This window comes from Ammospiza caudacuta, chromosome 12 (assembly GCF_027887145.1).
Source record: "Ammospiza caudacuta isolate bAmmCau1 chromosome 12, bAmmCau1.pri, whole genome shotgun sequence".
Classification (NCBI taxonomy): Eukaryota; Metazoa; Chordata; class Aves; order Passeriformes; family Passerellidae; genus Ammospiza; species Ammospiza caudacuta.
In genome coordinates this window covers 15,305,276-15,324,466 of record NC_080604.1, presented here as the reverse complement: position 1 = coordinate 15,324,466, position 19,191 = coordinate 15,305,276, and the positions used below count along the sequence as shown (strand labels likewise).

General features: G+C 54.3%; 1 protein-coding gene across 1 annotated transcript; it reads left to right on the top strand.

Moving 5' to 3' along the window:
* The first annotated feature begins 8,500 nt into the window (after positions 1 to 8,500).
* Positions 8,501 to 11,300, top strand: FEZF2 (FEZ family zinc finger 2). Its single transcript, XM_058813080.1, has 5 exons — positions 8,501 to 8,698; positions 9,052 to 9,893; positions 9,986 to 10,120; positions 10,212 to 10,344; positions 10,772 to 11,300. The coding sequence occupies exons 2-5, from the start codon at positions 9,108 to 9,110 to the stop codon at positions 11,026 to 11,028; spliced, it is 1,311 nt and encodes a 436-aa protein (XP_058669063.1). The 5' UTR covers positions 8,501 to 8,698; positions 9,052 to 9,107; the 3' UTR covers positions 11,029 to 11,300.
* The last annotated feature ends 7,891 nt before the right edge of the window (positions 11,301 to 19,191 follow it).

Here is a 19,191-nt window from a genome sequence, read left to right as displayed (position 1 = left end):
ACCTCCCACTCCACAGCCTGCAGCCTGTGGCTGAGCAAAGGAGTGCACTGCCCCTGATCCCACTGCCTTTAACCCTGCACGTGGCCAGGCTGTGCTGGCAGCCCAACCCTCCCCTAAATGAGTGCACTGTGTGCAGGAGTGGGAAGAGCCACCTTGGGTCAACCCTGAAGAAATGTCAAATCCAAAATGGTTTGGTTTTACCTGAAAAATATCGATCTAGGTTTGAATCCTTCCTGGATTTGAATCCCTCCTGGGCACACACTACAGTCTGGACAGGGCTCAGCTCCTGCAGAGCAAAGCTGCACCTTGGGCAGCACCTATGAGATATGGATGGATGAGAGCACTGGAAAAGGTGGCAAAGATCTGCTGCTGGTTCACTTCAGCCCACTGCTGTGATGGAACGAGCTCCAGCAGTCAAAGGACTTGGTGCCAGTACAACTGCACCTAGATGAAGAATCTGCCTGTGCAGTTATGTCAATCAGTTTTGGAAAAAGAGGAAAATTTCATTCTTCTGCCAGCAAAATTTTAAATGATAGATTGGGCCAAAACTTCTCTCATATTTACAGGGAAGTCCAGCGAAAATATCCTTTTTTTGACAGACTTACTTAAAGCATGTGGCATGGAGACTGAAAATGCTATCAACTATTTGACTGACAAGTGTCAGCAGCTGTTCATCCAATTTGTTTTATATTTCACCAACTAACAGATTCTTTCCCCTCTGCTGTAATGCATGTCTTCTGGCCCATAGGCATCTTAGAAATTGCTTTTCTGCCTTTCTAGTGACCAAAACGTCAAAAATATTAGAAGACAATTTGTGTTCAGAAGCATAAACAGGCATGCAACAAAGCAAAGATGATTTTGCCAACATTCAGGCTGTGTTCTTTTTTAAAAAGTCACAGCAAACCTAAGGCAAAAATTATTTCTCTAAGCTTTAAAAGAAAAAGCTAATGCAAACAAAGCACATGATAAATCTGCACAGGTTAAAACATCAAAACCAAAGGGAAAAAAGCTGCTGTTTAATGGGCAACCAAAATGCAGCTGAGCTCTATGTCCACCTCTGCACTTTGGCTGTGGAGTTGAGAACTCTGCACTTCCATCACCAGAATTTGTTCAAAAACCTGTTCCATGTTGCCAGGATTCAACAAAGCCACTGTTGTATCAAACCAAGCTTGGCTGGGAGAGTCCTTTGAGCCATTCACAAAACCCAGCCCTCTCCATCTTAGGTCTAGCCCTGCTTTCAGAACTCTTCGATCCTGACTGCATATAATATAATTACTGCAGTTTTCACCCATCATGAACTTGCTGGACTAAAAAAAGCCTGTGTGACACCTCTCTCTGGTGAGCTGCATTCCATGATATTTCCTTTGATCAAGCAAGTTTAGGCTTTCAAGCTAAACCTGAAGTGATATTTTCCTCAGCCTTTCTGAAAGATACATATTCCATTTCAAGTCATAAATCCGCATTTGTTGTAACTATGCAAAATATGGGAGAAAAAAAGTGCAGAGATTATATGCAATCTGCCAGCAGAGTTGTGTGCCATGAGGAAAATGCCTCACAGGTCAAAACAAAGAAAAACACTGAGCAACAAATTAGTTGCAGGCAGTAGCTAATATGGAGATCAAAAGATTAAAATCAACATACAACGATGAAATCACTGGAATAATAGGAGCACTTAAGAAGATTAAGTCAATAACAGAGTCCAGTGCTACCAAAATAAGGTTTTGATTATACTGTAAAATTTTATATTGGGAGAGCAAAAGTAATTACAGCCATGACATGCTTCGCTATCCCCGCCTTAGACCATCTTGGCTCATTTCCTATGCAAGGAATACAGTTGTTGAAATAAACAGAAATGTTATGACTCAAGCGCTCGATTCAAAAACAAACCAGGTGGTCAGATCAGATTGGGGACTGTCAAGATGGGGTCTGTAAAATCAGGACTTGTTGCAGATCCTGGAGGATATGACAGCTGGGGGGAGCAAAGGCCACACGTTCAGGACTGGCTTTCTGCACAGAGAGCTCCACCAGCAGCTGATGTCGGGGCTGTCCCAGGCTGTCAGCTGGAGAGGAGAAGCACGCACTGCAAGGGAGGTAGGAGGAGATAAATACCTCAAAGACTGGTGGAGAACGTGGTGGTGATGAACTCTGGTGACAGGAGAGGTATTTTTCTATCCAGCTAAACAGGCAAGGATTGAGGGTTTGGTTTTACATCAGAGGCAGAGACGTGGCAGCCTCCGAGCACATCCAGACCCTCACAGCAGGGACAGAACGTCTCCCATAGCCAGGTTCAGCAGCTCTGGGAGTCAACCAATGGGGATGGGAAGGGTGACCCACCAGGGGCAGCTAATGCTCACCATGACAGGTCTACCCTTGACGATGTGCTTGGTGTATCAGTTGGAATTGATGAGCCAGTCCCTCCAGCACAAACTGGCCATGGAACACCAGCCTCTCCATAGACTGTGGGACCAAAGCCCTAGAGCTCCATGAAGAAACAGCTACCCTGGTGAGGTCCTCCACACCCAAGAACTCTGAGAGCTCCTGGTGGGTTCTGCAGTGCTCTGTGTTTGGTGAGGAAGGGCTGAAGCAGCTCCTCTGTGCCCCAGGGCTGATGACTTGCCTTGGCTTTTCGCACAATTGTTTTTTCAATTGCACCATCTCCAGCCCCACCCCAAAAATCACAATCTAGGCTCATAATTAAATCAAATAAATAAATTCTCATCTATTTTTATATAATTTGCGGGTGTTCTTGAACATTCAGGAAATACTTGGGTTGTGCACTGAAGTTTTTTCCTCCAGTAACGAGGTCTGATTTTTTTAGCCTGGGCTCTCATTGTTGGGGGGATTTTTAGTGGCTTTTCTAGATCATGTCTTCATGAATCAACCCATTTCTTGTGCCCAAGCAGCACAGCAACACTTTCACTTGTCAATCTGGGAGCCTTGCCAGGCTCTCTCTGCCTTAGCCACCATGAGGGACAGGGATGCTGCAGTCCAGCCTGTCCCACACTCCCCAGGGCAAGGGGACAAGGTGCTGCCACCTCCACACCACGCAGCCCATGGAGTCCAGCTGTGCAGCAGGTGAGAACATCTGTGATAACAATTCAAAAAATGGCAAATACAAATCTCAAACAACCTGGTGTGGCACAGCCAGAAAGACTGGACAGCAGTGAGTGAGGAGCGAGTGGGAAAACGACAGTGGAAAGATTGGTTTTGGAAGGATTCTTTCTCTGTTTGATTTTCTTCATTGAAAAAGGAAGTAATTTTGAAAATGAGATGTTTTTCTACCTCATTAAGGGGAGAATAATTCAAAACACGTGGAGTTTGTCCCACTTACTTTTTTGGCCTTCCTTCTTTCAAGCAAAAAAAAAGGGAAGGAATAGGAACATGAAACTGAAGTGGGCTTCTACCCATTTTCACTGTTTTTTGTTCCTTTTCCTGAAACGTTTTCAGTAGGAAAGTGAGAACAAGGCCATCCCCCCATTATATTCTCCTTCTCTACTTCCTCCCACCTTTTCTCCTAAATAGAAAATAAGGGGAAAAAACCCCTACAAACCCAGAAAAACTTAAAAGCTCCCACTCTGTCAAAAAAAAAAAAAAAAAAAAAAGGTCCAACATTTCAAAACATTAGGAAGGAACATCTTTCAGTTTCAGTGTTCAGAAATGAAAGGCAGCATTGCTCCATTACTGCAATGCAAAGGATGATATTCCTGACAATGAAGATGGAGAAGAGCAGCTCACCCTTTCAACAATTTCCTCCTTGCATTACTGGGCAGGTTGGCTTTGGACATGGTGTGGATTCCAAGGACTGCTCACCGGCGTTGTGGGACCAAACCAGTCTGACACCAGAGCCCGGTTTCCCCCGGGATGGCTCTCTCTGCTCCTCACAGGCAGGCAGGCAGCGTTTTTGGGGCATAAAGCCTGGCTGGGATCGAGCCGTTAGTTACCATTCCTGTTGACAGGCAAACTAGAATAGGCTCTGGCTCACTTTCTCCGAGCTGCGGAAGGAGGAATGAGCCGGGAAAAGAGTTCATTCAATTGCTTCTGTTTGGCAGCTCTGCAGGACTCTCCGCACAGACAGAAAGAGATGTGGCAAGTAAGGAGTTGCCATTTTTAGAATTACATAAGCCCATTTGATTGCCATCGAGGCACTCTGTGCAGCTCCTGCCACGGTGCCCTGCCGGTTGCTTTGCAGTGGGACTGGATTGCAAACGGTTTTAGAAGCAGGTCAGATACCAGCTTTTAAAATTGGATTCAGGTTGAAAATGTCGATGTTACTCCTGCCATCACTGACAATATAGACCAGTACAGCCATGCAAGGACTCAGCCAGTTTGCTTCCAACATCCCACTAACCACACTTCCTCTGGAACCTCTACAGTGCTCCAAAAACTTAGCTCCCCGATAAAAAAAAAAAAAATCTAAAAATATAAAATAAAATTATCTGCCTATAGTTAGGCAGCAACGTACATAACTCAACAAAAGGAATGAAAAAATACCTTGGGAGGGTCTCAAAGCCACTGCTCCATCCAAGGTGGCCTTGCCAGGCACCATCCCTGCCCCAGTGTGGCAGTGTCCGTAGGGTGACCGGGAAGCAGGGTCACCCCAATGCTGTGGGTCCCGCAGAACAGGATGGAGTGCCCGTGGGGACTGAGGCACACAGAGCTGTAGGGGCACTGCTCCCTTGGACCAAGTATCGCAGTTTCAAAGGAATAACCTGAAAGATTCACATGGATAACAACCCTCACTTCACCTCTGCCCCAAACTTTGCTATCCTGACTTCTCTGCTCGTTGCTCGTTATTTTCTCCAGTCTCTGACCACTGCAAACTCACTTGCGGCCAAACACGTTGGGAACATCCCTGGGCTGACCCTTCGAGGTCGCAATCGCTGCCTTGCACGGAGAGAGACCCAAACCCAGCACGGTGGGGCCAGGGCCGAGCAGCACCGCAGCCCAGCCCTTCTCCCAGCCCGACCCCGGGCCCCTCCGGCGCACCCTTGCACGAATCTGCAAAGCCGCAGGAAAAGCTGTTCCCCCACCCTGGCTCACAAAGACAGCCCCATCCAAATTGCCTGGGCCAGCGGCTCACTCGGCAGTCCATCACCTTCTAGTAAAAAATAATAGGGAAAAGAATTGGGCAAAAAAGTATTTAGAAAAACACCCATAAAAAGCAAAGCAGCATGGAAATCAAAGCCACCATTTCGGGGAGATTGAAGCATAATGCTAATAACTTTCGGCAGCTTCCACTGCGGAGTTTAAGCAGCTGCCAAGTTAAATAACTAGGAGGATCCTAAGCTATCTTCCAGTGGATCAGAAATGCCCAGCGCCGGCTGCCCGGGCGGAGGCGGCCCGACGGACGCTGAGCCGGGCCGAGCCCGCGGGGCCCTGCGCTCCCGCCCGCCCGGGACCGGCCCGGGACAGTCCCCGGGATCCGCTCACGGAGCGGGGCCGGCTGTGGAGGGGAGAAAGGGGAACCCCCGCCGGTTTTCGATGTCAGCGCCCGGGCAGAGTTTGGGGCTGCGGCTGCAGGGCGCGGACGGGACCCCCGAGGGCAGCGGGGCTGGAGGAGCCCCGGGTGACCCGGAGTGTCCCACACGGGCCCGGCCCGGCCCGCCCGGGCACCGCACTCGTTTATCTGGGGAGGCAGCGGCGTAAAAATAACCGCAGGAGCGATCGCGTCCGCAATGGGAGCGTCTCCGCGGCGTGCGCCTTCTGGGGAAAAATCCGCAAACCATTTCTCCCTCCAAATGTCGGGGGTGAAGGATTAAAGCCCCACGGGAGAGCTGCCTCCACGGCGGAGGCGGAACGCGGGGCCGAGCCCGGAGCCCGCTGCGCGCCCGACGTGCGGAGGCTGCTGCCCCCCAAAGCCGGGCAGGGCCGCTGGGCCCCCCAGAGCCACCCCCAGAGGCACCGCCAGAGCCAGCCCGGCCCTCCCGCCCGGCTCTCCGGGAGCACCGGGGCTCGGGCTCGGCGCTGGGCAGGCGGCGGGGCCGGGGCAGCTGGCTCAAAGTCAGTCAGTTGTAATATGCTCGCCGGAACGGCAGAAGTCGAATCGATAGAGACGGCCTCCAGCTGTGCCTAAACCTGCGATATCAATTAAAATACTGAGCTCTGATGCCCGGGTCTTAGCTGGGATCCCAACGCCCTGATGCGTGAGGCGTGCGGCACCCGGCTTGGAGCTGGCCGGGAGGCAGCGGCACGGCCCGAGCCGGTGCCCGGCCTCGGGATGCGGAAAGGAGACAGCCCCGGGGCTCGGCGAGGGCCCCCCTGGCTCTCCTCGCCCCCAGGAGCCCCGAGGCCTGCGGGACCCGCTGCCCCGAGCAGGGCGGTGGGTGCCCAGCAGCGAGCCGCCAGCTGTCCCCTTGGCCGGGGAAGGAGGGAAAGAGGGAGAGACCCGGCTCAGCAAACACCCCGGCAAGGACGAGGGCGGCTCGGGGAAGCTGGCAGCGAGCTCCCGGTCCCGGCTCCGCAGCACTTCTTTTATCCTGCCCGAAATCATCTCGTTTACAGAAAATATTTGTTTGCACTATTAGTTGGTACTGGAGTTAATTACTCAACGTGTGAGCGGGGAGTAATATGGATAAAAGCAGCCCCAGTGTTTATTGTGTGGGTGAGCTGTTTGAGCGGTGCTTGAATAAACTGCAATTAGGGTTAGATAGAGATTAATTAACATGTGAGTGGCAAGGTGTAAAATAGTTCCCAACCCTCCACTCAGTATAATCTGCAGGCGAGGAAAAGAAGTTTGTGGAGGCTAATTAAATACTTCGCTAAAGCCGGCGAGCCCCGGCAGCGAGCGGAGCCCAGCCCAGCCCAGCGCCGCCTGCCCGCTCCCGCTGCCCGGAGGAGGCGCGGGCTGGGCGGGCACCGCGGCTCGGGCTCTGCGAGCCTCCCGGGGCTCAGCCGGGCTCTCCCGCAGCCCAGACACCGGGCACGGCTCCTGCGATCCCCGCGGCCCCGTCCCAGCCTCTCCCCGGGAGCGGGACGGTTCGGTCGCTCCCCGCACGCTGACCCGGCGGATCCGGGCGGGCAGCGCTGGGCGGGATCCAGCGCCCGATGGATGCTCCAGGAGGGTGCACCCCGGGGCTGGGCGCTCCCCTCCGCCTGCAGGCAGCCCGGGACGGCCGCCGCTTTTAAAGTTTGTTTCTGGAGCGTGTTGTGGTTCGCAGGTGAAAAAGCCTGTCTGCAAACAGCCGCCGGCGAGCTGTCCCGGCGGGGAGAGGAGGCGCGGCTTTGTCAGCGCCGCACAAAACCCCCGAATTCCTCTAAACTTTCTTAGACGCGCGAGGGAGGGGGAAAAATATATATATAGGGGCCTTTTCATTGCTTGCTTTACCTCTGGCCAGGCTCAATCTAAACCCTTCGCTCCCCCCCTCTCCCCCGGATAATCCTCCCCTTTATTTTAGAAACACACAAAACCAGGTTCCACGCAGCGCTATAGTGGCTACAAGTGAAAGAGAATTGAGCGCCCTGAATCGCCGGGGGAAAATTGGTTCGGCTGAATAGCCCCGGCGAGGGACGGGGCGGCTAATCAGAGCCCGGGGGTGCTGCCCTGCAGCCGGGCCCCCCCAAACAGGTGTACGCGGGACTCTCTCAATTACCGCGTCCTCGCATCTGAGGGTTCTGCAAATCCTCCCCTCCCGCATCACGGTGTTTTAATTAGAGAGAGGAAGGAAAGAAACCCCGGCATCCAGGCGCTATAATGTACCGTCGCCTGTTTGGGGGGCGGGGGAGGAAAGGGGGAAGAAGAAAGTGCTGGGGGCAGTGGGGAGGGGGGCAGGACAAGGGCAACAAGGGCAAGGGAGAGCCGCCGGGTGCCCCCGGGGCAGCGGACACCTTTAGGGGGTGACAACTTGCAGAACTTCCCTTTGCTGAACACGGGTCTTTTTTATTATTTTTTTTTTTTTTAATTTTTTTCAGCAGCGAATTCGAGTCCTGGACACGACTCCCTCCGCATTTATTTAAGGCTAATCACCAGTTACCCTGAGAGGGGAGAGGGCTGGAATTAAACTTAGTTTAATTAACATTAATACACTGTCCTAATTAATGGGTTGGCTATTAATTTATACATGCTGGAGAGGCTCGCAGATAAGTGACAATTTATTAATTATCTTCCAGCTCGGTTGCAACGGAGCTGATTGCAGATGGGTTGCCAAAATAACTCGAGCATGGTTGCGTGGTAGTTGCTTTAGAAAAAAAAAATCATTCTCCCCCTTCTTTAAAAAAAAAAAAAAAAAGGAAGAAGAAGAAAAAAAAATCCTCACGCTCATTCGGAGTGGCTCTTCTAACCCCAGCAAGAACTGGAGCACTCTTTTCCACCCAACTTGTGAATCGCACTTGCCTTCTAATTTGCCACATGCAAAACGATTCCTCTGCTTTGCAAGTTGCTTTTTAAGAAGGGAGAGAGAGAGGAAAAACCCAGCTCGCACACGAGCGATTTGTGCGTCTTAAACTGGAAGGAAATTGTGCGTGGAGAAGGGGGGGCTCGTCTTCCTCTCTCTGCCCCAACCCACCGCGCTCCAGCCCGGCGCCTCGGCTTGGGGAAGATCCATGGTGGCATCCCCATGTCATTCTGCTCAAAGTGACTTCATATGATGTCAGCTTTAAATGTTCGAGACCGTGATCTGACGCTCAGGAAGATGTTTGCTATCAAAATGTGACTGTGGCCACGCTGCGGTGCTTGGATGAGTCTCGCCGGAGCTGGGCAAAGGTAAGCGGTCCCAAGGCGAGCCCCGCCGCCCCTCGCCGTGCCCCCCGCCCCTGCTCCCGCATTTCCCGCACCGTGGCCATCGCTGGGGCTCGGCTGGGTGGCATTGGGCTGGGGAAGGTTTTCTTTTTCTTTCCCTTTTTTTTTTTTTCTTTTTTAAATACTAACAAGGTCTAGCTTGCATGTTACTTTAGCGTGTTCCGCTTAATGAGCAGTAATCTGGTACCCTACGTGCCATTGTTCTTGAATATGTTCATTTGAATGTAAATAGGGAGGGGGTGCCGGTGGGGGGTGGGGTGGGGGGAGAACAAGGTGCTTATTAAATTGATTTGTCTCCTGGCTTTTCTGGAATGCAGAGCCGAGCGCGGGAGCGAGTCGCTGCTCACACCAAGTTCCCGCACGGCGGAGCGACATGGCGAACCCGGGGTCGCTGGAGACGGTCATGCCTTCCTCCTGCCCCCGGCACGACGGCAGAGCCGCCACCGCTAACCCCTCCAAGACCCTGGCCTTCTCCATCGAGCGGATCATGGCAAAGACGTCGGAGCCCAAGCCGGCCTTCGAGGAGCGGCACGGCGGGCCGGGGCCGGAGCCAGGCAAGAAGCCGCTGAGCCTGTGCTCGCCCCTGCCCTGCGTGATCCCCATCCCGCCTCTGGGCTACGAGCTGCCCTCCAAGACTCTCAACTACTCGGAGCTGTGGAAGAGCAGCCTGCGGGGCGGCGCGGGGCTCTGCAAAGCCAACTGCGGCGTGTGCTGCAAGGCAGAGCTCGCCCTGGGCCAGCCCAGCGGCCGGCTCATCAAGCCGCAGGTCATCCACCAGGCAGGGGCCGTTCCGGCCGCCCCCCGCTCCCTCTACTACTTCAACTACCTGGACGCCGCGTACCACCCGGCCGACCTCCTGCACGGACAGCTCTTCCCGGCCGGCCTGCTGGGCGCCCCGTCGCCGGGGGGGCTCTCGGCCCACCAGAAGCTTTTCCTGCTGGAGAACGCCAAGCTGGCGGGGCTGGCGGCCGAGAAGCTGCCGCCGCCGCCTCCCTTCGCCCACAAGGAGCGGCTGCCGGGACACCTGGACCAGGTGATGAAGGAGGCGGCGGCGGCGGAGCGCGGCGGCCCCCCCAAGGGCCACGCCAAGATGGGGGGCGGCGGCGGCGGGGCGGCGGAGGGCAAGCCCAAAAACTTTACCTGCGAGGTCTGCGGCAAGGTAAGGGGGGCGCCGGCATCGGGCGGGGGAACCGGGAGCGGCGGCGGCGGCGGGGCCGTGCCTGACCTCGCCTTCCCGGCGCTTCCCCGCAGGTGTTCAACGCGCACTACAACCTCACCCGCCACATGCCGGTGCACACGGGGGCCCGGCCTTTCGTCTGCAAGGTCTGCGGGAAGGGCTTCCGCCAGGCCAGCACCCTGTGCCGGCACAAAATCATCCACACCCAGGTAGGTGGGGGGCGGCCGGGTTGCGGGAGGCGGCGGCCGCCCCTGCTCTCCGCGCAGCCCCCACTGACGGGCCTCTCGCACCCCGGTGCAGGAGAAACCCCACAAGTGCAACCAGTGCGGAAAGGCGTTCAACAGGAGCTCCACGCTCAACACCCACATCCGCATCCACGCCGGCTACAAGCCCTTCGTCTGCGAGTTCTGCGGCAAGGGCTTCCACCAGAAAGGTGAGCTGAGCCGGGACGCGCCGGGCCCCTCGCCCATCATTAGCGGGGATTAAACGCGGCGAGCCCTGCCCGGCTGGGGGAAGCGAGGGGCGCGGGCAGATCCGCCGCCGCTCCCAATTACTTTCCCTCTAAGCTGGGCCGCATCGCCGGGTAGTGCTGACGGTTCCCCCTAAATGCTTTTTAAATGAAAGGTGCCGGGCCTTGGTCCTAATCCAGAGCCCTCCGTTTGCCGCGGGTCACCGGGCTGACCCTGCCTCTCATTTGTGCCGTGCCAGTTGCGCGCTGCTCCGCGCTGACGAGGACCGAGTTTGACAAGTGGGACGGGGGTGCGGGTGGAGACACTTCCTAAAGCCCCCCTTACCTGTGCACCGTGCGGCCCGGGCAGCCTCGGGTAACTCCCTTTTCCATCTTTTTTCCTCTTTCGCAGGCAACTACAAGAACCACAAGCTGACCCACAGCGGAGAGAAGCAGTACAAGTGCACCATTTGCAACAAAGCCTTCCACCAGATCTATAACTTGACTTTCCACATGCACACCCACAATGACAAGAAGCCCTTTACGTGTGTCACTTGCGGGAAAGGATTTTGCAGAAACTTTGATTTAAAGAAGCACGTCCGAAAGTTGCACGACAGCGTCTCCAGCGCTCCTCCGCCGCGGGATCCTGGGCGCAGCGGGCAGAGCTAAAGGCCCGGCGCGCCGCCACACTCGGACCTGCTCACCCAGGCCAGCACTATTTATCCAAACCAGCCTTCGCTTCTCTGTCCTTTTCCCAGCGAGCTCAGCCGCCGGTAGCAAGCGACCCCGAGCCGCAGTTGTATATAAGAGGAATCTTATTTAACGGCGCGTTGCGCCGCCGGAGCGGGCCAGGACGGGCCGGGCTGGCCGCCCCCCGCCCGGCGCCAGGACAGCGCTCTTTATACGTGTCTGTAAATCTCCATTTTAAATGTACGCTCGAATAAGTGAGGAATATATCTATATCTATCACGGGACAATAAACCGGCCCTCCGCAGGTGTCTCATTTCCCACCTGGGCCCCGGCCCGAGCGGGCTGCTCGGCGCTGTCCCCCCGTGCGAGCGCGGCTGGCGGAGCCGGGCCCGGCCGCTCCAGGGCCCCCCGAGCGCCGCGGGCACCAGAGGAGCAAAAGGAGGGCGGGAGGGAGCCGGGCGGCTTCAGAGGGCCGCTGCCGCCCCCCGGAACAGGGTCAGAGCCCTTGCAGGACCCCCGGCGGGGCTGCGCGGCCCCGAGCGGCAGCGCGAAAAGCGGCTCGGAGTTTCCCAGCGCCGCTTTTCGGGGTCGGTTCATTACGGCGTGTTTAAACCGCTCCTGAATGACTATCTTTCCTTGCATGCAGATAAAATGATCTCACGCTTGCTTTCCGAGTAATGACCCAAATTAAGAGAGAAAACACAGACCCTTCAAACCGCATTACATTAATCTAATCACTCCCAGCAGGCCTCAGAAACTCTTTGTGATCAGAATATGGATAATCAAGCACTTGGATTACACTAAATATTCCCTTCTCATCTCCCCCCCTCCCTCACTTTTAATACGCAAGTGTCTATTCCGGCCACGTCGTTAGGAACAATATTATTCTAGCGGAGAAAGGAGATTGAGGAGGCCGGGCGTGTGCGTGCTGCTCGGTCCGGGCTTGCCAATGAAGAGGGGAACGAGAGAGGCACCGAAATGCCTGGGGACGGCGTAATGGGGAGCTCACCTTTCTCCGCTTAATTGAGTGGTTAAATAGAGAGAGGCGAGGACGAGCACAGCTCGCCGCCGAGCGCAGGAACGGGAGTCAACCCCTCGCTCCGGGTTTCTGGATTCATTATTAGGCTGCGATGTTCTCCAAGGAGAGGGCTGGGGGCTGGGGCCGGGGCGCCGGGCCCCGCGCTCCCGCTGTAGAGACGGGGCGATTTTAGAGTTTCTCGGGGTTTGCATTTTCTAGTGTCTGAAATAGGGTTTTGACGGTTTGAGGAGCGAAAAAGAATGTCCAGTGACCCTGGCAGCGGGGAAAGATCATAACTGAATTTGTTAAAAAAAAAAAAAAAAAGGGAGAGTTTTAGGTGAAAAGGAAAATTAAAAAAAGGGAAAAAAAATGCAAACCCCGTCATCGCTAAGTCACCTCTCCGGAAATCCTGTCAGGGGGAAGCGGTCCCGCAAGGGAAGGGGCTACGGCAGGAGGGAGCCGAGCCCGGCTCTGCCGCCGCCGCGACAGACGGGGCGGGACAACCCACGGGCCGGGGACAGCGGGAGGGACCCCCTGTCCCTGAGGACACCGTGCCGGGGCGGCCTCGGCAGGACGAGGGCCCGGAGTTCGGGAGCGGGGCGCGCGCATCCCGAGGGGCGCCCACGGAGCCGCTCCCGCTGCCAGGTCCGGGGGAAGCGCCGCTCCCTCGGCACCTCGGGCGCCGGGAAGAGGTCTGGGCTGCCAGCCGGGAGCCGAGAGCGGGAGCCAGGCGCGGCTGCGGGCCCCACAGACAGCGCGCAGGCTGCTTCCTCAGCTCTCCTGATGGGCGAGAGCAGCGCGAAACCCACTCCCAGGGAGGGAATTAAGGAAGTGCGTTCTTATCGCATTTTTATAAAAAGCGGCGTTGTTGACAGAGCCGTCTGGGGGGAGGGCGGCATCCCCGTCACTCTGAGGGCATCTCGGGGTGCCCCGAACGCCGTGCCCGCCGCCGCCGGTGGGCTCGGTCACCGGGCCCCTCCCGGGATGGGCAGCCCTCCCCGGAGCCGCTGTCGCTCCGGTTTCCCCCCGGTCTCGGACGCTCCGGGAAGGGGCCGCGGCACCGCGCCCGCCACCGGCCGGCCCCGGACCCCCCCCCGGCTCTCGCCCGGATCCCGGCACACACAAGCCGCAGATCGCGGGGGAGGGGCGGCTCTGTCAGACACACACACGCCAGAGACTCCAATTATCTTCTCCCTCACAAGATGTTTCTGCTGTCCACGACTGCTCACACTTCGGCACTCTTGCCAGCAAGCCTCAATAACACAAAACCCGCACAAAAACCCCTTTTCCCGGCGCCGCAGCCGCGCGCACAACAGATTGAGCGGTGCCGGTGCCTCGGGGGGAGGGTTAGAGGTGCCTCTGAGCGGAGAGCGACGTGCCAGCGCCTCCGTGCTTCCCCCCCGGCCCGGCCGGCCCGGCCCGGCGCTGCCCCGGCACCGGGCGGCTCCCAGGTGCGTCCCGGCACCGCGCCGGGCACCGGGAAGCGACCAAACCTACAGGCAGCTGCGTTGCCCTTTTCCCTGCACTCCGCTCTCCAAACGTCTGAGCAACCAGTTTGCTGCTAGAAACATGTTAATTGCCAACGGAGCTCATTAAGGCATGCACATGCAAAACACAGCGAGGGAGATTAAATGGACAAAAGCGCAATAATGAACTGTCAAAAATCGGACCCATCTACACGACCAGGAGCACTCAAGAATGAGGCATTTAGAGGCAACAAAGGATTGTCTGGGACAGGAAGAAAGGACGACCTAGACTTTTGTTTAGTCAACACAATTGATTACAAATGAGAGATTAACAGGATAGCTTCAGAGTTTTTTTGAAGGAGGCAGAAGAGAAAAGTCCAATTAAGTGCACCGAATGTTAACTACATTGATTTCCACGGCCAGCGCTGGAGAAATTCTCATTAAACCATCCCTGGCGATCCCTTTTGGAAAGTAATTTGTCTCCCTGATGGAGCAGAGAAAGGGAGCCATGTAAAGAGAAAGAAGCGCTAGTTCTTGGCACAATGAGCTTAGGAGACACACTGGAAAGAGCCAAAGGGGGAGTTAATGAGCATCTGACAAGCCGCTTGGACCCGGGCCTGGAGAGCAGCGATGAAAAGATGGAATTGGCCAACAACTATTCTTTATATCAAACATAAAAAGGCCAATCTGAAACAGCGCTGCTCAAAGCTGGTGGGGAAGAAAAGAAAGGCCCCCGGTGAGGGGTGGAGTGGAGGGCTCAACTGCCCCATTGGGACGGGGGAAGAAATGCACTGGCATGTCCCTCTCGGAGCGAGCGGAGCCGCTGGCGCTCGGCTCTACCCCGGGCGGGCACGGCAGCGGGGCCCGGCAGCCCCGGCCCGGAGGCGCTCGCACAGACCCGAGCCCGAACCGCCCCCGAGCAGCCGAGCTGGGGGCAGTTTTAAAAAGTTATCCCGCGGAGGGAGATCAGCGGCCATGCCGAATCACGGCGGCCCGGCTCTCCCCGAAACCCGCCTTCCTCCTTCTCCCCGGGGCTGCATTAACCCGAGCCCTCCCGCCGCGGCCCCCCCGGACCGGGCACCGCGGAGCGCAGCGCAACGCAACGCGCGGCGTGTAGACACGGCTCGCTCGGAGGCTCTTAAATCAGATTAGAGCTCGTTAATAACAATTTTGGCTTAAGTCTGTATTGACTTAGGTTTAGGAATGGCTTAGCACTTTCGCTTAAGTCAACACCAGGACTAAATTGACACATGCCTTTCTCAAACCGCCGTGTCCCCCAGGACGCCCAGGTGCCCCTAGGACTTGTCCTTCTGCCTCTTTTAGCCGTCTTACGGAAGTATTTGCATGATTTTTAAGTAAGCCCGCTGGGCCTCGACGGTGCCAGCCCACCCCTGCGTGCCATCCACGAGGGTCCCCTCCAGGGACGGGTTTCACGGGCCTCACCCTCCTAGGGTTGCGATCAGGGCACTTTTAGGTTCAGTGTTCTTTTAGGTTCCTGCTGCCAGCCCTTGTGTTCCTTCCCCAGCCCTCATGGTGTGGCTCCTGCTCACTCTCCCAACACCTCCTCAGGTCCCCTCTAACTCCTTCCAATTTATACCCTGGGTACCCCCAGACAGCCGGGGCTGCATCGCCATCCACAGCCGAGTGCTGTGGAGAAACTGAGGCTCCAGGGGCAGTGCCCGGCACCCGAGGGAAAAGCTGGCATGGCTTTCCCTCCAGCCGGGACCGACAGCGGCCACAGCGAGGGCGACAGGCTCCCTGCACGGCTACCTTAGACCCATTGAGAACCTCATGCAGATGGGGCGGGTGTCCCCTCTGGGGCTGGGCAGGCACAGGGGGCCACCAGCAGGGAAAGGGACCCATCCCTTGGGCTGCCATCCTGGCGCGGTTACCGCGGTCACCCCATGGCCGGCCAGTCACCCCACGGCCATCCTCTCCTGAGGGTTCCTGCACTCAGACCCCACACCACGGCCAGCTTTGCCCTAACCAGTCACCCTCCCACCTCCCCAGCAGCCCTGTCACAGGTACGGTGCTGTGCTGACCGACACCGTCACCACAGCACCGCAGAGAAGACACGTGAGGGGGAAATTCCCTTACTAGCTGTTTTCCACCAGACACCCTGATTCTCCAAATGACACTGCCCCAGCTTTTAACCCCACCCCCAACCTACTCTTATTGCTAACCCTGCCTAGCTCAAAGCCGTAGCCTCGTGTTATTTGTATTTATCTCATTGATTTACTGCAATTGCTTAATTGATTGAATTACGGGCAACACGTGCCCTCAATTAAAAATTAAAAAAAAAAAAAAAAACAGAAAAAGGAAAAGGGTACATTTAGACTTCTGTGCTCTCTGTTTCATGGGCTGCTTCTCCTCATAAGGTGTTGAAGCTGCAGCTGGGCCGTGTGGCTCAGCCCTCAGAGAGCCTCGGGTGCGCTCCCCAGGAGCACAAGCAGCCGTTCAGTGCGGGTGCCTCACGTCACCAGTGTAAGAGCGTGTTTAGTCACCAAAACACCTTTTTGTCTCAAATGGGGACAAAATGCTGTCAGACACAGATCGCAGAAAAAGTCCGCTCCCAGAATTGTGGGTGTATAAGCCCGAAACAACACAAAACTTGACTTCTACAAATATTTGCATCTTTGCCGTCCTCTGCGTTGGCAGAAGAAGCAGGCTGATAACAAACTTTAAAAGAGATCTGATCCGGGGGCAGAAGTACTCCCAGCCGATGGGACAAAGAGTGGGGACCTCTCTGGACCCACTTTTCTCTCCCGGCTCCTCGCCGAGCCTCTCGAGCATCCCCGGCCCCTTGCGGGCCGCCCCAGCCGAGGGCAATGCCACAAACGGGGCCACGGCAGCGGCGGGGAGCAGCGGGATCCCCGTCCCGGCCCAAACACAGCGGGGATGGCTCTTTGAGCCACCTGGGAGACCGAGGCCACGGGAGCCAGGTATTTTCCCACATGAGCGCCACTGCAATGGACACGATTGTCCCGTGAAGGGCTCAGGCGCTTAAAGCGCACAGAGCACCTGAGACCTCCTGCAGCCGAGGTCCCGTTAGCTGTCTGATACTCCTTCTACCGCCTTCTCACTGCTGCCAGTTGCCAAGATATTTCACATAAATAGAAGCTTTTTTATCAGCCTCTCCCTTCTGATTCATTATGTTAATGAATTGAGATATTACCAACACTGGATTATCGTATCTATCAATGAATCCAGCAAAAGAAAGCTAATTATAGAGGAAAAAGACAAGTGTACCCGGAAACTTAGTACAAAGAAACGTCCGAGAAATAGAGCAAAGCGGCTGCAGTAGTTTAAGCACCCTCTAAACATAGATTCCAGTTGTTTGGGGACCGCGACACTTTGGGTCACATAGACAAGCCTTTTTCCTAGGGATTTACGGATACGTCTTTTACCCTTAACATTATTATTAAGAGCGTTTCCAAGGAATCAAACCCGCTGCCCAGAGCTTTCCTGGGAGCCTGGGCACCGTTGAGTGAGGGAGGACGCACACACAATGCGCTCCCGCTCCCTCTCCCAGCGCAGCCCTCCCGCAGTGCCCGCGCCCCGCTCGGCCCGCCCGGCACCGCCTGTCCTCCCCCGCGCACAGCCAGCTCCTTCCCACCGGGCAAACACCGGCACACGGGCTTTGCTTCCTTCGGGGTTTGTTATCCCCTCCTTTCTCCCTTCCCCACAGCCGCTCGGCTCGGCGTTTTCCCGGCTGGAAGCAGCGCTGCCCCTCGGGCAGAGCCCGCAGAGCGCGGCCGCGGAGCGCAGCGCGCAGGTTCGGCGGCGCTGAACAAAGCTGCCGGCATGTGCTTCGCTTTGAACGCATTATCCTCCAGAAGCTTTTATTGAGCAACACTCAGAGCTCCGTGAATGAAGCTATTGGAACACATACGAACTAAATGGGTAAAGAAAGGCAAGTCTGGTTACCAAAATTACATTTCTCATTTCCCATTCACCGCCGTGAGGCAGGTACTTATTTACTGCGGCTTCGAGCTACGGTAATTAGTAAAGGAGACTGTAATTTACCTAAAGGAAGGCAATTTTTTCCTTTTATTAATTTACAATAGGTTTGTAAAATAATCTTACAGCAGCTGGTTCTGCTTGAATCTGTTTCAAAAGTGTGATGTAAATACTGTCTCACACTATTTTGTTGCTTATTAGGGTTTTCTGGTAGGTGATACGACTGAGAGTGAGGGGAAAGAACACCACACATTTATTTTTAAGATTATCATCACAGCGATAAAACTTATGGGAAGAAGTGAGCATACTTTCTACCCGTATGCGTTAAAAACACACGTATTCAAAGTAAGCCAAATGTAAAAGCTACAACTGGAAGGCTACAAACACAGCGGGTACAGCTTAGCGCATTTTCAAGAGCTGTTTTAACTGTGTTTAAAAGGAGTAGCAAATTCCCAAATTAAATCACCCTATTTATAGCAAAGACAAAGAGTTTCACACAGCAGGAGGATGTACTAAAGAACCATTTTCCCCCACCTGTTTCCTTAGCAAGGGTTTAAGTATCTGTATCTACATCTTCCTAGAAATCGCATATCTGAAGTAATTTAGTTTACACCTTATTATACAATAGGAAGAGTGTAAATAATCGATCTGGGATTTGTTACATTTGGATTTTTCATCAGTAAACTTCTGAGATTTTAATCTTCACTCAGCAGATTAATATTGCATATCAGAGTCAGAGGAAAGCAAACACCATACCTAAGCAAAGTTATTTATCACTGGCCTACTCGTTGTTCACAGTTGGCTGCAGCAGGCACCAACTCACATCCAACTCACACATGGAACGCTTTAAAAGAGATCTGATCAAAGCTTTATTTCAACTATAACACAGTATATCCATGGATTATAATCCTTGAGCAAACAGAATATCACAGTAATGAAGACCCTAGCATTACAAATATGTTAAAACAGCTTGCATTTGGGGTGATATTTAAGGTCAAGCTGTATCTGAACACAAGTATTAAAATATTATGAAAATTACCATTATGGAGTAAATAATGTTTTCTTTCAGATATAACCTCTAAAAGTACATTCCCTTTTAAATTTGGTTTTCTTATTTTTCAGTACCAACAAGCTCAAACTGAGCAACTACATCCCCAACCTGCTCTATGTGAATGAAAAAGACAGAAATTAAGAACTATAAGCTCAGCCTAAAAATTAGCTCCCAACTTCTATGAAAACATGATCCTGAATAAATACAATCAAGAGGATACCATAGCGTCAGATATGCATCTAAACCAACTTACTATTTCAATATACTCTCAAATTAAATTAATAGGGTTGTGGAAGATTCTGCAGAGTAAGAAATTTCTTATGTTAGGGAAAAGTAACATGCCTTGCCTTCTGCTCCTGCCCCCACAGCCAGAATAACTGAGAAAGTAAAAAGCTTGGGAATGTGATGGTAGAGGTGACAAATGGGTAAACAGGCTGTGCTCCTGGGTTAGTATTGGGGTTACTCATCTGTGCATTAACCTAGAAAAATATGATAAATTATTTCTTCTTGCAAGATACTAAAATATTAACTTACAAAAAAGAAGACCTTTGGGTTTTCTCACTGCTCTTTACTCAGTTGCTGTCCCCCACCTAACAGAAAAGCACAGGAAGCAACAGGCCCTGAGGACCACTGCACCTTATGTATAC

Excerpts from the sequence above, each read along its gene's own strand:
- FEZF2 (XM_058813080.1), top strand. The coding sequence starts at position 9,108 with ATGGCGAACCCGGGGTCGCTGGAGACGGTCATGCCTTCCTCCTGCCCC. Across the intron at positions 9,894-9,985 it reads CCTGCGAGGTCTGCGGCAAG|GTGTTCAACGCGCACTACAA; the intron begins GTAAGGGGGGCG and ends GCTTCCCCGCAG. Across the intron at positions 10,121-10,211 it reads ACAAAATCATCCACACCCAG|GAGAAACCCCACAAGTGCAA; the intron begins GTAGGTGGGGGG and ends ACCCCGGTGCAG.